Source organism: Crassostrea angulata, chromosome 2 (genome assembly GCF_025612915.1).
Source record: "Crassostrea angulata isolate pt1a10 chromosome 2, ASM2561291v2, whole genome shotgun sequence".
Taxonomy (NCBI): Eukaryota; Metazoa; Mollusca; class Bivalvia; order Ostreida; family Ostreidae; genus Magallana; species Magallana angulata.
The window spans coordinates 8,094,047-8,115,486 of NC_069112.1; the positions used below are offsets into that span (position 1 = coordinate 8,094,047).

At 32.3% G+C, this 21,440-nt stretch overlaps 2 protein-coding genes across 2 annotated transcripts in view; both read left to right on the plus strand.

Moving 5' to 3' along the window:
- The first annotated feature begins 437 nt into the window (after positions 1–437).
- Positions 438–2,854, plus strand: LOC128173860 (myb-related transcription factor, partner of profilin-like). Its single transcript, XM_052839543.1, has 4 exons — positions 438–456; positions 920–1,219; positions 2,277–2,427; positions 2,598–2,854. Exons 1-4 carry the CDS (start codon positions 438–440, stop codon positions 2,848–2,850), a joined length of 723 nt encoding a protein of 240 aa, XP_052695503.1. The 3' UTR covers positions 2,851–2,854.
- A 6,890-nt stretch (positions 2,855–9,744) lies between these two features.
- The window catches only part of LOC128171909 (transient receptor potential cation channel subfamily M member-like 2), a 35,719-nt gene continuing 24,023 nt past the window's right edge, over positions 9,745–21,440 (plus strand). The window contains exons 1-10 of the mRNA XM_052837677.1: positions 9,745–9,930; positions 12,621–12,849; positions 14,121–14,275; positions 16,442–16,655; positions 16,738–16,885; positions 17,049–17,160; positions 17,354–17,465; positions 17,654–17,952; positions 18,182–18,289; positions 18,407–18,469. Coding sequence (XP_052693637.1) covers positions 9,886–9,930; positions 12,621–12,849; positions 14,121–14,275; positions 16,442–16,655; positions 16,738–16,885; positions 17,049–17,160; positions 17,354–17,465; positions 17,654–17,952; positions 18,182–18,289; positions 18,407–18,469 — 1,485 coding nt within the window. The 5' untranslated portion in view covers positions 9,745–9,885. The remainder of the gene's footprint in view (positions 9,931–12,620; positions 12,850–14,120; positions 14,276–16,441; positions 16,656–16,737; positions 16,886–17,048; positions 17,161–17,353; positions 17,466–17,653; positions 17,953–18,181; positions 18,290–18,406; positions 18,470–21,440) is intronic.

Genomic DNA, 21,440 nt, shown 5'->3' on the forward strand with positions numbered 1-21,440 from the left:
ATAGGATAAGGCTTTACAGAAATCATGAAATGTAACATCATTGTCAACATTAACAAAAGAAATCGAAAAGTATATGAGTAATTTGGTTCCGTTATATATATGTTATAAAAGAAAAAAACAACGTTATTAAGTGAAAATGGCGTTATGAATAGCAAATGCTCTGCAGGCATGTTCGTGCACCATGGAAAATATGCTAGCAGACCGGTTGGTATTCATTACGCTATGTTCACTAAATAATCGTTGTATATTACTTATATCTACATTTTACCCATTACATATCCCCTGTATTTGACTTTGACATTTAGATACTGGATAAAAAATAAATTTTCAGACTGTACTGTATTTTTTAAAAATTTTAACGCACATACATTTGTTAACAGAATAAATGATATGTTATAACAGCAATTCTTTTAAATTGTTAAAAATGACATATTTAAATGGAGTGCTATTCGTATGGTAGAGTCTGCAATATCAGACTGGATAAAGAACTTGAAAAGTGTTACACAAATCAGAAAAAAGTCATATGTCCCTTTATTTTATTCAATTAACTTTCCGTCTCTCCAGTTTCCGATTACGTCTCCTATTTATTGCATTGTCTTAAAGATATTTTGACATCGGAATGACTCTACAGCGTCTCTAAGAAAAATATATTAAGTTCTGATTAACACCTGGGGTCGTATGCATAAAAATTCTAAGAATTTTCTTAAGTTTATGCTTAACTTTCTAAAGAATATTCTCAACTAAGCAATATGCTTAATTTACGTTGCATAAAACTTCTAAGCAATATGCTTAGTTGTTCTTAGCTAAGCATATAACTTTAATGTAATAATTAATATGTTTTACTATGTTTTATTATGTTTATGGTTTTTGTAATACGGATAATCACTACGCGATATTATCGTCTGCTTTTGACCGGCAGAAAACAAAGATGAGGGTCCTACATGTAGCGTACCGAAGAAGAGGAAACCAAACTGGACGACAGACGAATGTTTATATCTAAGCAAATTGGTTGATGAAAACAAAAGCGTACTTACGTCTAAATTTGGGGCAGGGGTAACGACAGTTAAAAAAAGGGAAACCTGGGGGAAAATTACAGATGCCATCAATGCCACCTCCTCTACCAAACGTTCGGTAGAGGAAGTTGAGAAAAAGTGGCACAATATTCAGATGAGAGGAAAGGCGGAGATTGCCGACGCAAGACGCAGTGCCAAAAAAACAGGTAACGAAACTATACTGTATTGTATCATGCGCGGATCTCGATGGGGCGACCCCCCCCCCCCCCCCCGGCAAAATTCATATAGCAAAATTAACAAGATTATGACCTATTAGTTTATTTTAAAGTAGACTGATTAAAGCTTTACTCATGACAAGTAAAATGTTATTTCGTATGTGAATTATGTAAGAAACCTTTGCATAACATCATAGACACATATATTAACGAATGTCCATGATAAAATAAAACTGATGGATTTCGTACAGTGCGTCGCTTACCGTGACAATTGTGATAGAATTTCCAATATGAATTCACTCACACTTTCTTTTTCCATTGCCCAAAATTCCACTTGATATTCGTATTGAGTATTCTGCATCGTCATAGCCCATTTGCTGAATGACGTAATCAATATATTTAGGAGTTGTGCCCCTTATTTTCTCCACCCCCCCCCCTTTCTAATTTCCATAGGGTACAAATATTAAATATTTCCTATAACTGTCACTATTTTTATCGAATTTTGAAAACATCCTACTTGTGATATATATATATATATATATATATATATATATATATATATATATATATATGACCTTAATCTGGTACACTCTGTCTGCATTTAAGATATGGAGTTCTTGAAACTTACGAAGTTTGTGTTTTTGATGCATGGTTTTGCTTATTTTTTTACTGGCGGGGAGCATTTCAGAAATAATGATGAATTTAGTATATTGTATTATCATACACCTTTGGAGACAATAGACATGTGCCTTCAAAATACGTGGGGGGTCTAGTATGACTCCAACATTTCAATATTTCCGTCTTCTCAAGGTTTATTTCGGAACAATTTTCTTTCCTGCGAGAAAAGGGGGGGGGGGGGGGGGGCTGAACCCTCTATGATGCTATGTGCCTAATGGTTAGGTCTAACTTAAGTTGCAAAAAAGTGAGGGGGGTAAGCCCCCCCCCCCCCCGGTTCCGACGACTATGATAGATAATATTTCCTATGTAATAAAAGGGAAATATTAATTTAGTGTACATCTGACATCAATCTTTTTGACCAAATTTGCAGGCGACGGACCAGCAGGAAAACCCCTTACCCCATTAGCAGAGGCCGTAGAGAGTGTTATCGGAACTGATAACATCAGCATATCTGGAATACCTGGTGCAGTCGATACAACCTTCCTAATGCTTGACAATGAACACAATACAGCAAATATAGCGTGTGTTTGATCTATAATGCCGGGTATATGCTAAATTTCACGACTTGTGAATAGGGGGTACGTTGCCGTTGGGTTGAAATGATTTTAAAGCATCCCTTAAATCTATTAAATATAAGATCAATAACTTTTTAAAGAAACAAAATCAATACAAATTTATTATTGCTATGCAGCACGAGAACAGTTGAACAGCGGCCTAGTGCAGTGGTCCAAGATCTCCAAATATTAAGCACCAATGAAAGCGGTGACGGGCAGATTAATTTGGTTACCCTCCCTGCACGGAAGTGCAATACATGTAGCTGCAGCATCGATACCTGTATGGGTGACCTACAGAAGAGAAAATTAGAACTGGAAATAGAAAATTTCACGCTTAGAAATACCCTTGTCAAACTCCAGATAGAGAGTCTACAGAACGACTCAGAGTGATGGATTTGGTGGATACATTACATGATCTAAATTAAATATAAATTGCATAGTATTTTAAAATATTTATTTTATTTTATTGTATATTAATTAAGAAATTATTTATTGTATATGTTGAATATGAAGTTTAAAGTTTTCTACGATAATTGAAAGTGAACATTCGTGTTGTTAACAGTTTTAATATTATATATAAAGCTATATGCAAAATTTAATTGATGTTTTTGAAAGAAAAAATGTTTCGTTGTGTTTCGTGTTTAATATTTTAGGTACATAATGTATAAACCTTCTTTAAGTTGTACAATAAATTCAAACGCATTTAAAAGTACTACTTAATAAAACTAAATCTAAAATAAACTATTTCAAATTACATTTATTACTTTCCGGCCCATTAATTCCATGTGGTTTCCAACACAGCAAAAATAGCATTTACCGGTGTTATAGAAATGCAGCTTTAAGTTACGAAGAATATGATTAAACAATATAAGTAACGCGTTTGCATTTGATCATGTATAAATATTCCAGTCCTGTCAGTTTCAGTGGAGCCATGAATTAAAATCGGTTTTCTTAATAAATAAAGGAGACTGCAAATATTTAATATGAAAGAAAAAAATTAAAAATTATATACACGTACATACCTCATTTGTCATTCAAGTGAAATGGGTTGCGACAATATGGTTTCTGTATGCGCGACCATCAGCAGTTTGGAAGTCTCCAACTAAGTGGTCTGCATTGTCATTGTCGTCAGGTCCATCGTCACTGTCGACTTCATCTCCGTGCTCCTGTGGTAGGGTGATGTTAAACATCTTCGCAATATTGTGAAGAATTCCACATGCTGTGATGATTTGGCTGACTCGGTCAGGGTTCTGTCGAATTTCACCATGGAGGATGTGAAATCGTCTCTTCAGTTGCCCGATGGTTCTTTCCACAATTGTTCTAGTGCATTTGTGCGACCTTACTTAATTAATTCAATATCATGAAAGAGAGGTCAAATGGCTTTTACGTTATATCTGATGCATTAAATAATGAAAACATAAGAATTTTCCCAAGGTGTGTGTGTGTGTGTGGGGGGGGGGGGGGGTTATTATGTTTTCGGAGGGGTGGGGGGGGGGGGTCCGATGCCTATTTCCGTATCTTTACTATTCTGATATTAGTGGAAGCTCTTTACTGAATTGGGGGGGGGGGGGGGGATACACAGGGACTCTAAAGAAAATCGAACCCGGGTGGCGGATCCGTTAATAGTAGCATACACTTGCAATTTAAACTGTCGGGTTCGTTATTACAAATAAATTCATTCATCTTTTTTATTTGGGATTGGAGAGTTTTGAGAAAATTGGGACAAGAATATAAATCACCCCGTGACTCGGGATGTAAAGTCCATTCATATATTAAGGTACGCTGGCAAAAAAACTTACATGTCTGCTTAAAGCTGTATGAGTATGCGATTTTATCAGTAATGTGTAAACAAGATAATTGTATTTCAATACCTCGGTGTCTAAAACTTCGTAACTATTACGTTATTTTTGTTCTCGCACTGACAGAATAACATAACAATAAGATGACGTCATTTTTGTTGACGTTGCGAACGTTACGTTTAAATTCACTATGAAATAAATGTACATACTATTACATCGTTAGATGTAATCTGTTCAGTTAAACTCACAATGTCACTAGCTACTGTAATGTTATAAACAGTAACACTTTATCTATAACGTGTAGTGCAAACATATTAGAATTTATCTACTTCTACATATTTTCAGACCTGTTAAAACGAGACTGTGGTCCATTAGCTGGATTTAAAAATGGAGTCAACAGCCAGTCTTTTGCAGGGTATCCACTGTCCCCAAGGAGATGACACTTGACAGGCAAGAGACGTCTTTCAAATAGTTGGAAAAGTCCACTTTCTCGAAGGATTCTTGCATCATGTGTCGCTCCAGGCCAGGTCAAGTCAAGAATTCTATGGCTTGCATCACAAACAAGCTGGACATTGATGCTGTGAAAGTTTTTACGACTCACATACTCTGGTTCATGTTCAGATGGAGCCAGAATGCGTACATGGGTGCCGTCAATGGCCCCAATAACCCCCGGAAATTGTGCGATGCCAAAAAAATCAGCCTGGTGCTTCCTGATCATGTCTGGTTGTACTGGAAAGGATATAAACCTTCTAACAATACGAGGCTGTACGAGAGCAGTGGTCACCCTGTGAATTATTCTCGATACAGTGGATTGATGAATACCAAAATTGTCCCCACTGCACAGCTGCATTCGTCCAGTTGCAAAGTACCTCAACGTTACCATAACTTGCACATGTGCTGGCATGAGTTTTACTAAGCTTCTTATCTTACGCAAAAATATTATTACTTAAGAACTTCGTAAGTTTTAACTTAAGATAAGAATGTTCTGTTTTACTAACGTGTTCGTAAGTTTTATTCGTAACCTTAACTTACGAAACGTTCGCAAGTTTCCGTAATGGAACTCTCTAATAACGGAGGTGTGAATATTTGTAGTTGTGAACGCTGCGCAAGCGCAGGGGGCACTTTCGTTTTCGCGGCTATCTACATTTTATCGTCTGCGAAACTGTTTTGAACAATGGAGAAAGAATAGGTTTACGATATAAAGAAATGATAAATAAATATGTTTAACCCGTATGAGTGTGGAGAGTGAATGTTTTTAATAAAGTATATGTGTGTAACTTTGTAATGAATTATCATGAAAAACTACATGTAAATGTTTTATTCATTAAATTGCCCAGACAGTTCATTCATTCATTCTAATTATCCTTATTTCCTCCCATAGGAGATTGCATGAAAAATAACATTTTAACACAAATAATAAATACAGCACATGAGTTACAAAGTTGATAGAAGTTATAGTGAAAAAAGGAATATAATTAAATGGAGTAAAGTAAATTTGCGTTATTCATTGTATACTTAATATGGTGATCGATTCATGATATGAAATCCAGTAAACAGGACATGCACTTTGTTCCATAAATTGGTAACTATATGTTTCTGTCATTGCTGTAAATAGGTTTATTGATATTTATTACCGTAAATATTTCTGATCATTTGGAATTTATAGTTTAAATATAAATTATCAAATTATCGCTCTTTGCTGATAATATTAATAGGTGATCTAAGTAAATATATGTTTTATGTCAATGTCTGTGCGATGTTTGTGTTTGTATTGTCTTTGTTGTGTGCTTATATATGTTTTATGTATGTGTTGTTCTATTGTGATTTCCTGCAATTACCATATTCCTACAATTTATTGAAAAAGGAATCGAACCCTATAAAATCGACTTGGTGTTATTATGTCATCTGCATCAAGACCCGGTTACAATACATGTACTAATAATTAAATGAAATAAAGACTTTTCAAAGATAAAAAACATTATTTGATGCGGGGGAGGGTGGGGGGGGGGGGGGTGAAAAGGTTCAGAATTTTTTAACCAGACATTAACACAAGTAGCGGAGAAAAGTGTCAGATACATTTATATCGGCTACCCCATTAGGCTTAACACAATTTTATAGGTCTATTCATTTAGTTAAAAAATGTCCATGACAAAAAAGCCTATCTTCTTTTATTTCTTTAATTCTTTAATAATGTACATGTATTCATTAATTTCCTTGATCACCATTTTGCTATATTATGATTAATACTTGAACCATAAAATTGCTTAGTATGGGTATGGAAATATATTCTAACTATACTTGACTGTCAACAAGAAATGATATGAATTTTACACAATAAATCAAAAAATTATTTATATATCTTTTAGGCAATATTTATTTTAAATTTTATTTTAAATTTGTATGGTTCATCACACACAATCTTGTTAAAGGGGAACAACTCGATGAAGTAATAATACAGTTGTGGCCCTTTTGTTTACTCTTCATCCTTCTTTCAAAATAGTGGACAAATAGAAATGTTTGTAAGGATATCATTCGGAATCATTCTTTGAACACAACCAACATAGTAAGTGTATTTTTTTTATCAATATCATGAGTGTGATGTTTTATGATATTAATATTTTGTAAGAATTTGATTGATAGGATGCTTTATAAGTCCAGCTTCATTCAGAATTTCCTCTGTTATTTTTTGTAAAGGTCATATCCATAAAATTATCTGGATGTGAGCTGGAATGGCATGCGACCTCAAAGGTTGTGGTTGTATGTGGTCTTTGACATCGTCTGTCAGCTGCAGAATAACTCGCCTTGGAAACCTATATCGCCCAATTAGCTCGCTGTCGGTCAACATATTTTAAAAGAACTTGACTCCTGTCTCTGAAAACGCGTTCACGACGCAAAGCCTTGTCTTCATTTTCTCTCAAAACTTCAATAAACAATAAGCAGGCGGCCATTTTTATTCATTTATTTAGAAAAATACGAAAAATTCTTAACTTAGAGTAGCCCATAGGCTGTCGTAAGTTACGACGATATTTTTGACGTAACTTAAAGTTAAGAAGTTTGGTAAAACATATATTCATCGTAACTTACGGTTACGATGAAATCTTAAACTTAAGAAGCTTAGTAAAACTCATGCCTGGAATACTATAATTTCTGTTTGTCGGAGGCTCAATAAAATCACAAATTAAATTTGTTATAAAGTCAATACCTTCTTGATTAAACCTAAATCTTGCCTGTAATTCTGCGGCCGACATGGATCTTAATGGATCAACTCTTGGCTTAAATGTTCTCTTCCTTCTTTCAGCCATTTTGGATTTACTTAAGTATATGCTTAAAAACATATGACAAGTAAATACCATGCTTAACTTTAAGAATATACTAAGCATATACTTAAGAGTTGAGAAGTTTTATGCAACATACTAAGCAATATGCTAAGTCAAATTTCAATCTGCTAAGTACAAATTCTGTACTTGAGAATATGCTTAAGCACTTAAGAATTTTTATGCATACGACCCCTGCTATTTACATTCAATTAAATACATATCAGCAAAAAAAAAAAAACACCCCCCCCCCAAAAAAAAAGAAAAAGACAAGTCTGGATCAATAAAGAATCTGACCTTTTGATGTTTTGCTTCTCCCTTTTCTAAATTTTACATATTCAAATGATATTTTTCTTTTCATTGACATGTTTCTTATTGCACGCCTTTTCAACGATATGTTCTTATGTCTTTCTGTTAAAAACAATCATTATGATTGTAAAATAACCTACATGGAAGCTTCTTGGCTTTCGTAAGGAGCTGTTTGATGACATGTGGTGGTAAAAAACAGTGTTCAAAATCAAAAGTCAAAAGAGAAATTACAAAACAGGATCAGAGCAAACACGGACATTTAAAACAAATAAATGTAGGACAAGGTACTAAAGAGGAGTGAGCATTTTCTGCTGACCCGTCCACTGATAAATGGATTTTGATACTTTACAAAATTCATTTTGTAACATCTCAATCATTGTTTTGTTCATAATTTGAGTATCTGGTTAAAAGATAGGTTTTTCACTGTAAGTAACAAGACTAGTTTTTGATTTAACCAATTGAATCACAAACAATATAAAACTTATAAAAAGTTCATTAACACGAAATGATAAATGAATCAATGAAGATAACAGTCTATATGTCAAAAATCGAGATTAAGTTGCACGAATTAAAGGTTACTTTGGGATAGAGAGAAAATGAATGAGAAAAAGAGACAGGGAGAGAGAGGTATTGGTTTTAAGGTATTATTCAAAATGAAATCGAGAAAAAAGTTATACTGCTTATAGAAACTATTTTGTTTTTTTGTAATTTAAAATGTTTTTTTTTTTAGAACAAAAAGTTATTTTTTATTAACATAGGTTTTGGGATAAGATCAAATTGAAATCCATGTTGAAAAAATTGGGTATAAAACTTTGAACTGGACGGGCAAAATTATTGATAATATATTCAATCAAAACAATAATTTAAGAAAATGTACGTAGCATTGCATTTACAGACGTGATTTCAGGTAACTAGAACGATGTTGATAAAATAGTTGAAAAATCGATAACCCTTATAAACAATAGATTGGCAACTGTATAGGAAAATTACCAGTACCTTGGTGCGCATATTGTTTGCAGAAAAGATCAATTACTTTGATATCACAATATTTGTAGCCTGTAATTGTGAAAACACGTGCAATGGTTTTCAGTGTGTGGAATTTTGATCTTAACAATCAAATCAAAATCAATCTTACAAAAAAATTTCAGACCTTACTCGATGAAGACCGGTATATTAACAGCAGGATGAAACACAAAAGCTACAATATGTCAACAAATACAGCAAAGAAAAAATAAGTCCAAACACATAGCGACTTGTTTTTTCTGATGTCTGAGTCAGCTTTCCCATTGATTTCTAATCCTATTATTGTCAATAGTGCATACCAAAAATAAACCTTTATTGACTATTATGTAAAGGTCCAAGTTATTGACAAGGTTAGTATATAATGACTGGATGATATTGAAATGATGAACAAAATATAGTTCAGCAACGTTGACTATACGCAGGCAAACTATGTAGCCCAACATTCAAACCAGAGTATTAAAGCTATCCCAATCAACATGCGACTGAAAACATATATGTCTTATATTTAAAACAAAACCAAAATGAAGTTACGTTTATCGTCAATATCAATGTTTTCAAAAGAAAAACTGATGCCACATGTAAATATAACATTCATACATGGGATAACAGAAGGTGTGTAAAAAATACAGATCTGTAAGCATGTTGTTGTTATTTAACTAGATTCATGTTTTGTAAAGTTAAGGTGAATTAAATTCTCGTTTGTTGAAAAAAAAAACCTCGTATTTAACAAGTCTGCCTATTAAAAAACTAAAATTCGTCTTTGCTTGAAGACCTTTAAATCCAAGCGTGTTGTGAACGCACACTTAGAATGTATAAAAGGAAACAACAAAAGATTTTAATATCGAACGAAGTTAAATACAGGAACCCGGGCAACGTCTGCACAGGGTCAAAATGAATACTGTAAAATAATATGTGCGAGGCACAGAAAGTACATTGCGTTCCTTGTAGTTAGAATGTATATTTGCGGTTGATGTTAAAGGATGTCTAACAATACAAATCCTTCGACGACTGGACACAAGAGTCAGGTATAAATTAAATTACTTACTTTTCTGTTTATTTACCATGCAATTACACACCGAACTTGAACTCTATTTTACTTAAGCGTATAAATGAATGTTAAATGTTAAAAAAGGGACTAGCACATGATTTGAGATCTTTTTGTTCATCATTTTATAAAAACGTTTATATGTTTCAAAAATGGTTATTTTTATCAATATCGATTATGACGTACATTAATAAAATATTAGAAATACATCTCTTACACGTGCACTGTTTGCCTGCATTAGACGTCACTTGAACTCGTTTAATGCATCGTTTAATAGAACAATAAAACTAATAATAATGTTGTCATTCACTCTTTAAAGAAATATTACAACAATGGTATGTTGTTGACTAAAATCTACCTACAGTGGACATTAAAATTAATCATTCTAAACCTGTAACAAATCTCTTTAAAAATATTAACAAAATCATCATGATCCTACCCTAGTCTTAGCAAAGACACAGCCACACATCAGAGGTATTTCATTATAAAATAATAAAAATTTCATAAACCCCCTAATTTTGGAAAGTTTCTTACGAGTTAAAATTGAAAAAAAAATCAGATGCTTTTCATTGGTACTTTTTATGGTATTGATTTTTTAAATCAAAATAAAAATACATTTTCAAAAATGTTTACATGTGCTATCGAAAAGAAGCAAACAAATTAAACTTGATAGTCTGGTAATTTTTTTCCAAGAACGGGTTTATTGTCGACCTATTCAGATTAGAATTGGTCTTGATTTGTGCTAGGCAAATGGTTGACTTTTCGTATGTTACTTTGTTGAAACACAAGTTGTTATTCATTGACACGGTTTTTTTTTCACACATTTAAACCTTATTCATTACATTCGATGTAGTTTGGAACTTTGTTAAACAATGACAGTTGTTTTTTAAGGCTCGTCTGTTTTGTTACGTGGTTGCTAACGTTTATGGACTTTAACAAGATCAATTATCATTATATATCATGGTTACTACGCATGTCCAATGAACTATATAAACAAGTTTTCAAAAGATTGGCTATTTTTAACAAAAACCTTGGCAATTATCAGCTTAATCTTTTGTCAAAATATTTGAAAGGTTAAATACTCAAAATCACGATTTCAAAACAATGAAATTATATTTGAAATGGTGTTTTAGTTGTTTTGAAATTGTATCTACCTTTTTGTACCTATACTTTTTAAACCTTTAGTTTCATTTTTTTTTTCAACATGATTCATTTTCAAAAAGGTTATTCAAATTTTAACATTTTTTCCAATCTCACTAACTGTAATTAATTTTTATTAAAAAAATGTTCATGATTTTTTTTTCTTAGGCTTGCATCAATTTTATAGGTATTGTCTTCGATGAATTAGCCTAAAAACATCACAATGCTATAAAAAAAAAAAGTAATGTATGTTTATTAGAGCTATGTATAGAAGAAAACTAGCATAAAAACAAATAATATGAATGTAATTCAAAACGAAATGTTTCGCAGTAAAAACGGAACATCCATTCAATATTAATATTTCTTTTTTTTTCAGTGCACAATAATAAATTAGCATATTATGACTAGGCAAATGTTAAAACTCCTTTATGCTACAATGCAACTGTAATGTATTTTGTTTCTGAGTCATTATATTTAATGTGCTATCTGTCTAAATACACATGCTCACAACAACAAGGACATTTTGAGATATCTCATACACCACCTAATTAAGGATATTGTTATAATCAAATTCAACAAATTGTTTAAAGAATGAATTAAATAGCTTTGATATCAATATGCCTATAGGTTGGAATGAAGCAGTTAACACTTTACATGTATATACTGCAAAGCTAAGAGATCTCACTTGACATTTTTTAAGTTGGCTGCACATGATTTTTTTCTTCAAAAAATGTTTAAGTTATACATTCAGTTTAAAGACAAAAAAATTCAACAGCTTAAAAACAACATGTATACAGATAATTTATCTTAATTTGATAAAAAGAAATGTGTTTTCGGTATCTATAAATTTGTGCTATATAAAAGACCTCTATAAAAATTATCAAACTCATGGATTTTTTATTAAGTACCACTAAAACCTCTTGTTTGGTATTTTCATGCAATAAAACTTATAAAATGTAAAAGGTTTGGAACATATTTTGTAGGACCTGCTTTCGATCTAAAAATTATCTTTACAAAATTAAATTAACATTAACCAAATGTATAGAAAAAGTTTGATTTCTTTAAGTCAAACTTTGAAGTACATTAAAAAATAAAAGCATTTAACTGATCACCATGTTTTATAATGTTAATATCATACTGAAAACACAACAACAAATGCAGAAGTAAGACACTTTAAAATATTTAAACTGTTCTAGCCCAGTTTAATAAAGGTCGAATTTGTAGTAATTACATATATCCCTTGTAATTTAATTTTGTTGCAATGATCGAAGTATATTAATTAACTCCGTGCGATTCTGAAATTTACATTTAGATCTACAGCTTATATGCAACGACAAATTTTTTCACAAATTTGAGTTAGTCTCAATATGATGTATGCAACATTCATTAAACGATGAAAAAACGATTCCTTTTTTCAGGCAAAAGGTACGTTACAGCCAATATAAAATCATATTGCTATAACAGAGAGGTTCTTTTATGTAATTGTCACGTGAAGTTGAACCAAGTTCACTTTTGTTTGTTTACTTTAAGGATGTGTCCGATATGAACATCTTGTGGAATAAAATAAGAAAAGAGGTAAATACAAGCGAACCCAAAGTAAAAAAAGATGGAAAACAAAAGAAAAAGAAACTTGTTAATATGTATTCAACTCCAACCATGGTGTTTTCTGTGATTGGGAATTCTGACAGTTTCGTACCCAGACCATGGCCAACAACACTTTTCCAAACGGCGCTGATTGAAGCAGCAAAGAGTGGTGGAGGTATAGATTTTTATAAATGATGTATAGAAAGACATTTAGTGGAATGTTTTTTTATCCCCTCGTGCAACTTGTTGCGAAGGGGATATAGCATCGCTACCGTGCGTGTGTGTGTTCGTATGTTTGTATGTATGTATGTATGTACGTGTGTGTTTGTGCATTCACTTTCAATTTTATAGTAAATTAAAAAAAAATCTTCCAATAGAATGTTCTCAACCTTTGCACTAATATGCCTCATTGTAAAAGTAATGTCATATTAATTGGTTAATTTTTTACGCAAAAAATTACACCATTGTAAAGGAGGGGGGCATACATTATGACAAAATTCGTTCAAAACTAAAAATATTTATCATAGATTGCACACTTCTGTAAAATAACAAATAACAAATGGATGTGCATTTCCAAACTATTAACAATTACAAATTAGTATTTCAGTAAATCAATATCATAATCAACTTTGTATACGAGTTATCAATCGTAATTTCTGAGTAAGAGTTACCAATCATTCAGAGCGAAAGTAGCGTGACAGAACAACGTTAAGTTGAGCTGATAGAGTAAATAGCGTAATGTGTGTTTGAATGTTTGTTATTATCCCCTCGCGCAACTTGTTGCGAAGGGGGATATAGCATCACTGCTGTGAGTGTGTATGTGTGTGTGTGTGTTCAGCTTGGAAGCAAGTTTAAAAGATGACCCTTGCACGGATATTTATAAAACTTCGTACACTTATTTTGGCATGGTAAAAGGACAAACCCCTGTTAATTTTCAAGTCAAATAATTGAGTACTTTTTACTCAATTGTTAATATAACACAATTTAAAAAAAAAATTAAGTACGGCTTGACAAAAACTAATTCCACTTCTCTTCCGTGAAACCAAACTGCAAGTAATTAGTTCAAATCAACAACCTGATACTTTGCGGATTTAAATCTAGTACAGGGAAAGAAAAAATAGTTTTTGTAGCAATGGAGGGTGAGTAGAATGTGGTCTCCTCATTTACATTTACATAACTATATATTCCTAAATAATGCATCCCCGACACAATAACTCATGTCGCGAGGGAATGCTCCGCTTTGCGATGCCCTTGTTTTTCTTTGTACAACAAGTCGTAGTGAATACTAGTTCGAATATACATGCATTGAACATACAAAGAAGTGCATATCTAATCCTGTTTTCGAAAAGCAAACACAATGAATATAGAAGGTTTGTTTTCTTAAAAAAAAAAAAAACGAATGATGGTGTGTAGATATATACTCACTAATGGTTAATTTTTTGGTAGAAACCTGGATACTATTCCGCAAAAACGACGAAGGACTTTCAAACGTCATAAGGAATGCCTATCAACACTACGAGGCTATGGAATTTGGGAAAAAACAAAAGGATATCGGTGATCCCGACAGGCACATTAAACTCATCAATATCGCTGGAAAAGAGGTTTTTGTTGTAATTTCTGTTTAATGTCATCCCTTCTGGAAACTCGTATTCACATTTTCATCAAACAGTATACAATTTTATAAGTAATTTCCCCTAAAAGGGTAAATAATTTTATATTTAATAATGAAGTATAATATTATTTAGTAATTAAGTTATTTAAATAGTTTTAAGCCCACCTAAGCTGAAAGCTAAAGTGAGCTATTCTGATCACAATTTGTCTGTCGTCCGTCTGTTCGACTGTAAACTTTTTACATAATGAACTCGTCTCTAAAACCGCTAAGCCAATTTTAACCACAAAGCATTCTTGTTGGAAGACAAATATAAATTGCAAAAATTAAAGACCGATCTTTATTCAAAGCGGAGAAAACCTCGAAACTGTAGAAAAAGGGGGTGCATTTTGTAAAATTTTACTAAGACTCGTATTCTATACCTTTAAAACGAGGTATTTTGTTTAAAGCAGCCTTGACGTATGATAAACCGGTCGATCTGACAAAGGTGTATTTGTTTGTTGTGGACCAGTTCGCGTGCGAAGGGATTCTTTGAAGCATGCAAAATACCTTGATGCGAATTTTTTTTAAAGTAAATTGAGTTTAGATATTTAAATGCATTGACAGTTTTCACATATGACGGTGATGTTAGCTTGTTTTGATTTTCGTTTCGTTTATATTATTTACGCTTTGTAACCTGGGAACTATCGCCTATATTTTGTAATTGTTACGTATAAATCAAACAGAGACTTCGGTAAATCAGGCAGATGACTGTAACCTGTGCAAATTTAGGTAAATCGGACGCATTAACAAAGTAATAAAGTACAATTCATTGTATTGGTAATTCGGTATGATTATTGAAATATGTTTTGCTCATTTTTTTGAGTTTATTCAGTTTAAATAGAGTTTGATATCGCTGACGGAAATTTATACGTATGCACATGTATATGATTCATTTTAAAATAATAAATTATGCTCTCTATTTGCTATAGTGCATATTTCTTAAGTTTAATTGTTTACAATGTCTATTTACTAACCATATTTGAGTGTTAAGCTTCAAATTATAAGCAAGATACAGAGCTTTGCTCACAAGTCTATGTTTGTAGACAGATCTGAGGCCATGCATTTTTTTTTCATTTTAGATGCTAAATAGGAAATACAAAATTAACATTCTTAAGCTGAATGTAATAAATTCATGTGAACAAACTGAGATCCAAACCTAGCACAACTGTGAGCTCTGTATCTTGCTTATAATTATACGATAGACGCTGAAATTTTAGTTGATCACTAGAAAAATCTCGCTAAATGTTAAATTCTTGTACAGAAAAGAATGATATGCTGTAACTACTTTCTGGGTCCCTTCGCTATACAATGAATAATGTAAAATCTACATCAATTCTTATAGTTTAACAGGCATCAGTAAATAAAAACGACACCGTTAAAACAGTTTCCATAGATCTGACATACTTCTGTTATGGGATAAAGGCATTGTCGCTATTCATTAAAAAAATATGACAGTGGAAAATTATCCTGGTGTGTAGCCATTTGTTATTTTTGAATAAAGATGGAAGTAGTATGTGGGCCTTTGTGAAATAGAGTGATTTGTCTGTCAATACATTGGTTTTTATAGCTCTTTAACATGAAACGTGACAATATTATTCATTTCAGTGTATTCAATCAAGTGTGAGTTAAGTAATATGAGTTAACGCCAGGTAAACGACAGCCATTTTATTATAATCGGGAAGACAAATTAAATTTTTGGATGTTTTTAATTTGAGGAATTGAGCGTATTGAGGTACAACTTTCTTCTTCACATCTTTTTTTTTAAATACAATGACTAGTAATATTTTTATTTTTTTTAGAATACAATAACTAGTAAGTAGTTGAGAAAGAAAATTTATCTATATGCACTTATATATTTTGATTGCTTAATACAGGGGGAACAAGAAACAAGAAACAACTTTATTTTGACCTTCTTAAAACGCGTAGAACTGTTACGAACAGGCGGGCTTAGTATTGCCACAATACGCTTTATTTAACAATAACACAATTTTTTTATTTGTCAGCTGCTTTATCAAGGCAGCCAAAAAAACCCATAGAGATGATGGGTACCAACTAGTCACATGCTTCTAGAAAAATTGAATAAATTTGATAAATCATTAAATCTACTATATTATAGGGAAATCAATCAAATACCTTGACAGAAGTGGAATGTAAAACGATGAAGACTCTAATCGAGAAAAAAGACGTAAACATCGATGAGACAATTATCGAGGATAAAGATCCAGAGATATATAAAATCAATATCGGCGATGATGAAATTCAAATGCTGAAATTTGAAGAATTTATTTCCAAACAAGAAGTAGATTTCTTCAGTCCAAAAATGAATATAAGTACGTATTCATTTTTTTTTCAAAAAGTGTCAACATTGAGGAGTACGTAATGTTCACGTTACTTAGTATTGGGTCATTGTAGAAATGCCGGTTCCACTTGCTATAATTGTATGTGAAGGAGATTTGCAAACCATCGATCACATTTCACAAGCATTGCAAAAGAATATCCCTGTTATCATCATGAAAGGATCAGGAAAGGCTGCAGATTTAGTTCTAGATTTCATACGAAGGTTTCGTTTTATAATCAAAGTATAGCTAAACTACAAAATCAATGCAAATTTCTATATTTGTTTTCGTTTCTTAAAAAGTCATTGTTCATCTTTTGAGTACAGAAAAAAAACCATACAAAGAATATGGATATCTAAATGTTTTATTTGTGTGTGTGCGTTTTAGTGGAGAGGAAATTCGGAAGAAAGCGAGCATCTTATTTGGCATTCAGTTTGATAAAAAAAGATATGAAGATTTGGTAAACTTGCTGGACACAATTAAAAAATATAAGGATTTAGTAAGAGATTTTCAATATTTTCTATATTTCCTATTAAAGCGAATTTTTTAAAAAGTTAAAGTACATTTTGATTGAAATGTTAATTTGATAACTTCAATGATGACAAATCCATTTTATTGAATTTGGAATAAATTAAAAAATTTGAATTTGCTGTGTTTTAATAAGTTACACAGGTTATGGAAAATCTTTTTAGGTAGGGGAATTTGACCTTGACCATGATGATCCACTAATGCTATCAAACATTGTTGGAGAAACTGTAGTCAGTTGCTGGTCAACAGAGAGCATTTATGCCAATGACGCAATAAGTATGCAACATAAATAGATACATGTTAAAGAAATAATAGAGACGATAGAGAACACAATTCGGATTTACTGATAGTCACTGATGTGATCAAATTTGGGCATGCAGAATTTTTTTAAAAATAAATTACTCATAAAATACTCAATATTTCTTGTCCATGAATAGCGGAAATCAATACGTTTTTGATTGTAGAACACGATTCAAAAAAGCAACAGGAATCAATCCAAAATACATCAACAAATTCAAATGGTTTGAATCTTCAAGAAAATGGACATGCACTCAAGGGTTTTTCTCTTACCTGGAAACTTCTTCAAAAGAACTCTATTTGTCCAGACGAGGCGATTCTAAATCAAAGTCTGCAGGAGTTGAAAAGGGAATCTAGACCATACGTGTTGAATCCAAAGTATTCCACGCCTACATCACTCCCATTATATTTCTATTTCGTATACCAGCTTTTACAAGAATCAAAGCGTTTAGAAGAATGCGGGCCTGTGAGTTGGGACCTCTTCATCATTATATTTTGATTAGATTTTTTTTTGACATATGTTTAAGTGTCTTACATTGAACAAAAAAAAATGAAACATATATTAAATGCATCATTCAAAGACTCATTTTAAAGCAACTATTAATCTTTTGGTAAAATGTTGATCTTATTTTTATTAGTTTTATTTTAAAATTACTTATCATAGCTGTTTTATATTTGTATCAACCATGATATAGATTCTTCTTCTGGAAGCTTTAAAAGCGAACCGATGTGACTACGTAAGGGTTTTGTTGGCTAAAGGGGTGTCATTCAGGAAAGTTGATCTACCTGAGCTTTATGGGCAGGTACGTTACATTTTAATATCATACTTTCTTTATTAATATGGAATTATTTTTTTAAATTTTATTTTATTTATTTATTTTTTTAGTTATATCATCAATTGTTATTATATTCATTGTTAGACTGTTTCCTGTCAGGATTGTAAAGAAAAAGACGATTGTTTGCATATGGAGTGGATTTTAAATGTATGTATGCTATTATCTCAATATACTTTTTAGATCACCTGAGCTGAAAGCTCAAGTGAGCTTTTCTGATCACCCGTTGTCCGTCGTCCGTCTGTCCGTCCGTCCGTCTGTCCGTCTGTAAACTTTTTACATTTTGATCTTCTTCTCTAAAACCACTTGGCAAAATTTAACCAAAGGACTATGTGCGGTATGGTCAAATATCTGCCCCCGATTTCAACCAATTTTTAAATAGTATCGTATAAAAATGAAATCTTAACAAATCATTGTAAAAAGGATGCCTATAACTTTAATCTTGATTTTAGTCATCATTGCTCACTCGCTGATTATCTATGACGTCACTTAAATGACCTAATTCCCGCAAATTTGCAAACAAATGAAGATATTCTCATTTTTGCTCTATATTTTGCATTCGGAAGTATAGAGCGCAGGTCTGCTCAAGTGCGATTTTAACATATGTTATTCTTCAGATAGTTATACATATTATACAAAAAAATGGTACTTGAGCAAGCCTGCGCTCGATGTTTCCCAGTCGAAAAACCATCGGAAAACACCCATATTTTGCTACAAAACATCAATTTATCAAAATAATGCAATATTCATGACGTCATTTCTACATTATGACGTCACTGTGGTGATAACCTTTTACACCTTTATTTCCAATATGATTTTAAGTATCTTTCACCTTATTTTAAAGCTCTTTCTAAAACTTTGATTTTTGGGGGCAAAAATTGCATAAAACCGCACTTAGTCCTTTGTATTTCGTTTTATGGATTTTTGAGATGGTGGGCAGTTTGCTATTTTCATTTTTCAAATATAATAAAATGCAAACAAATCACCAATATATCACCGTGCAAAATTCACTGTGAAAAAAAATGACAATAGCAATTTGTTTAATGTCTAATAATAACTTTATTTTGGACTTTACTTTTAAATTTAACATCTGTTTCGCAATATTTTCTCACGTTTTATTTTATAAAAAGTTGATTATTTAGTTTGTAATTGACACTTTTTGAACTCAATGTGTTAGACAAAGTTTTATATCTCAAGAACTGCTAATCTTATAAAACAGCATTGTGCAATTATTGATTTTCGTGTTTATGACATCAAAAACATCAAAAAAGAGATTTTTAAATTATTTTACATCTGTCAAGCTTTCACCCAGATTCTTTATGTCATCACCCGTCAATTTTTACTCGTCGCTCAGATTACTATATCTGGTTATGTACAATTGTCAATTGGCAGTCCGAAATACGGCGGCCAGCTACGGCCACGTCCGACTCACCTAGATTTTTTTTAATCCGGAGGCCATTCCTGGCCAAATTCGACTTGTTTGTATCATGTATATCTGTTAAATTCTTGTAAGATTGCCATTGTTGAGATCATCAAATAAAGCTTGTGCATCAATTGCATTTTGTTTCTCTGGAATCGCATTTTGGTGTACTTTCGAATACGGCACATATATTCTTCGTTTTAACCTTACGGCCCACAGCGTACTCCAGGTTGTACCTTCTTCGGCAGTATTCCCTCACCCCGTATCTACTGATCTCTGTTAAATGTGCGGTTTTGAATATTGATGATAGCAAACAAACATGGATTATTTATGCTGGTTCTTTTTCTTATAGATCGACTTTATTTAATATTTTCATTTACAAATCCGTAAAAATTTGTATTTTTTATTTACTTAACAAAATGAGATGGAATACATTATTCAGTATGTGTATATCTTAAAACAAAATGTAGATCGGCCAGACAATATGCTGTGTTTATTTCGTTTTAACAATAGAATTCATTTCTTGATTGTGAATTGACCGATTTCGAACAATTTTTACAAGAAAATCGACTCGATGTTAAAGCGAAACATTTTTTTTTTTTTTTGTCGTCACTTCCAGTCCCGATTTATGTTTTTATAAATTCTTACGACCTACTTTGTGCAGAGCCGATCCTAGAAACTATATCAGAGATATGAAATTTTCAGGATAGGTTGGTTGTATAGATTTTGGGAAATTTGGACCCCTGTGATTAACTCACTCTAGAGTGCTCTCTCTCTCTCTCTCTCTCTCTCTCTCTCAATAGAAAATGTGCTTAATATGTATTTTGGTTTTTTAGCTCACCTGAGCTGAAAGCTCAAGTGAGCTTTTCTGATCACCCGTTGTCCGTCGTCCGTCCGTCCGTCTGTCCGTCCGTCTGTCTGTCCGTCTGTAAACTTTTTACATTTTGATCTTCTTCTCTAAAACCACTTGGCTAAATTTAACCAAATTTGGCACAAATCATCCTTATAAGAAGGTGAATATAAATTGCAAAAATAAAAGGCCAGATTGTATTCAAAGCGGAGAAAACCTTGAAACTGTAAAAAAGGGGGTGCATTTTAAAAAATCTTCTTCTCGAAAACTACTTGGTTAATCTTAACGTAATTTAGCATAAATCATCCTCAGGGATAGGAAAATATAAATTGCAAAAATTATAGGCGAATTCTGTTCCAAATTTGAGATAATTGCAAAAATACTAATAAAGAATGGCTCGTTATTCCATATATCGTAGACTGGCAATTCATTGCGATACCGATAGACTGGTCTTATGACAGGCATCGCCAGTCTACCGCATCTCGAAAACAAGGTTCTTTGTTTGACGCTGGCAGTTTGTTGTGCAACAGTTCACGTGCGAATATAATCTATGAAACATGGAAATAACATTGGTGCCGATTATTGTGAAGTAAATTGAGGTTAAATATTTCAACGCGTTGTCATTTTCACTTGTGAGGGTGGTTTTAGCTTGTTTTGATTTTTTCGTTTCATTTTGCTTTTTAACTTGGGAAACAATCGCCTTGTATTTGGAACGTAGACTTCGGTAAATAGGCAGTTGATTGTTTACCTGCGAAAATGATAAAATCTGATGCATTAACAACGTACTAAAGTGCATTTCCCTCTGTTTTTATTGTTTATTAATTTCTAATTGTGTCAACAAGGATCAAACA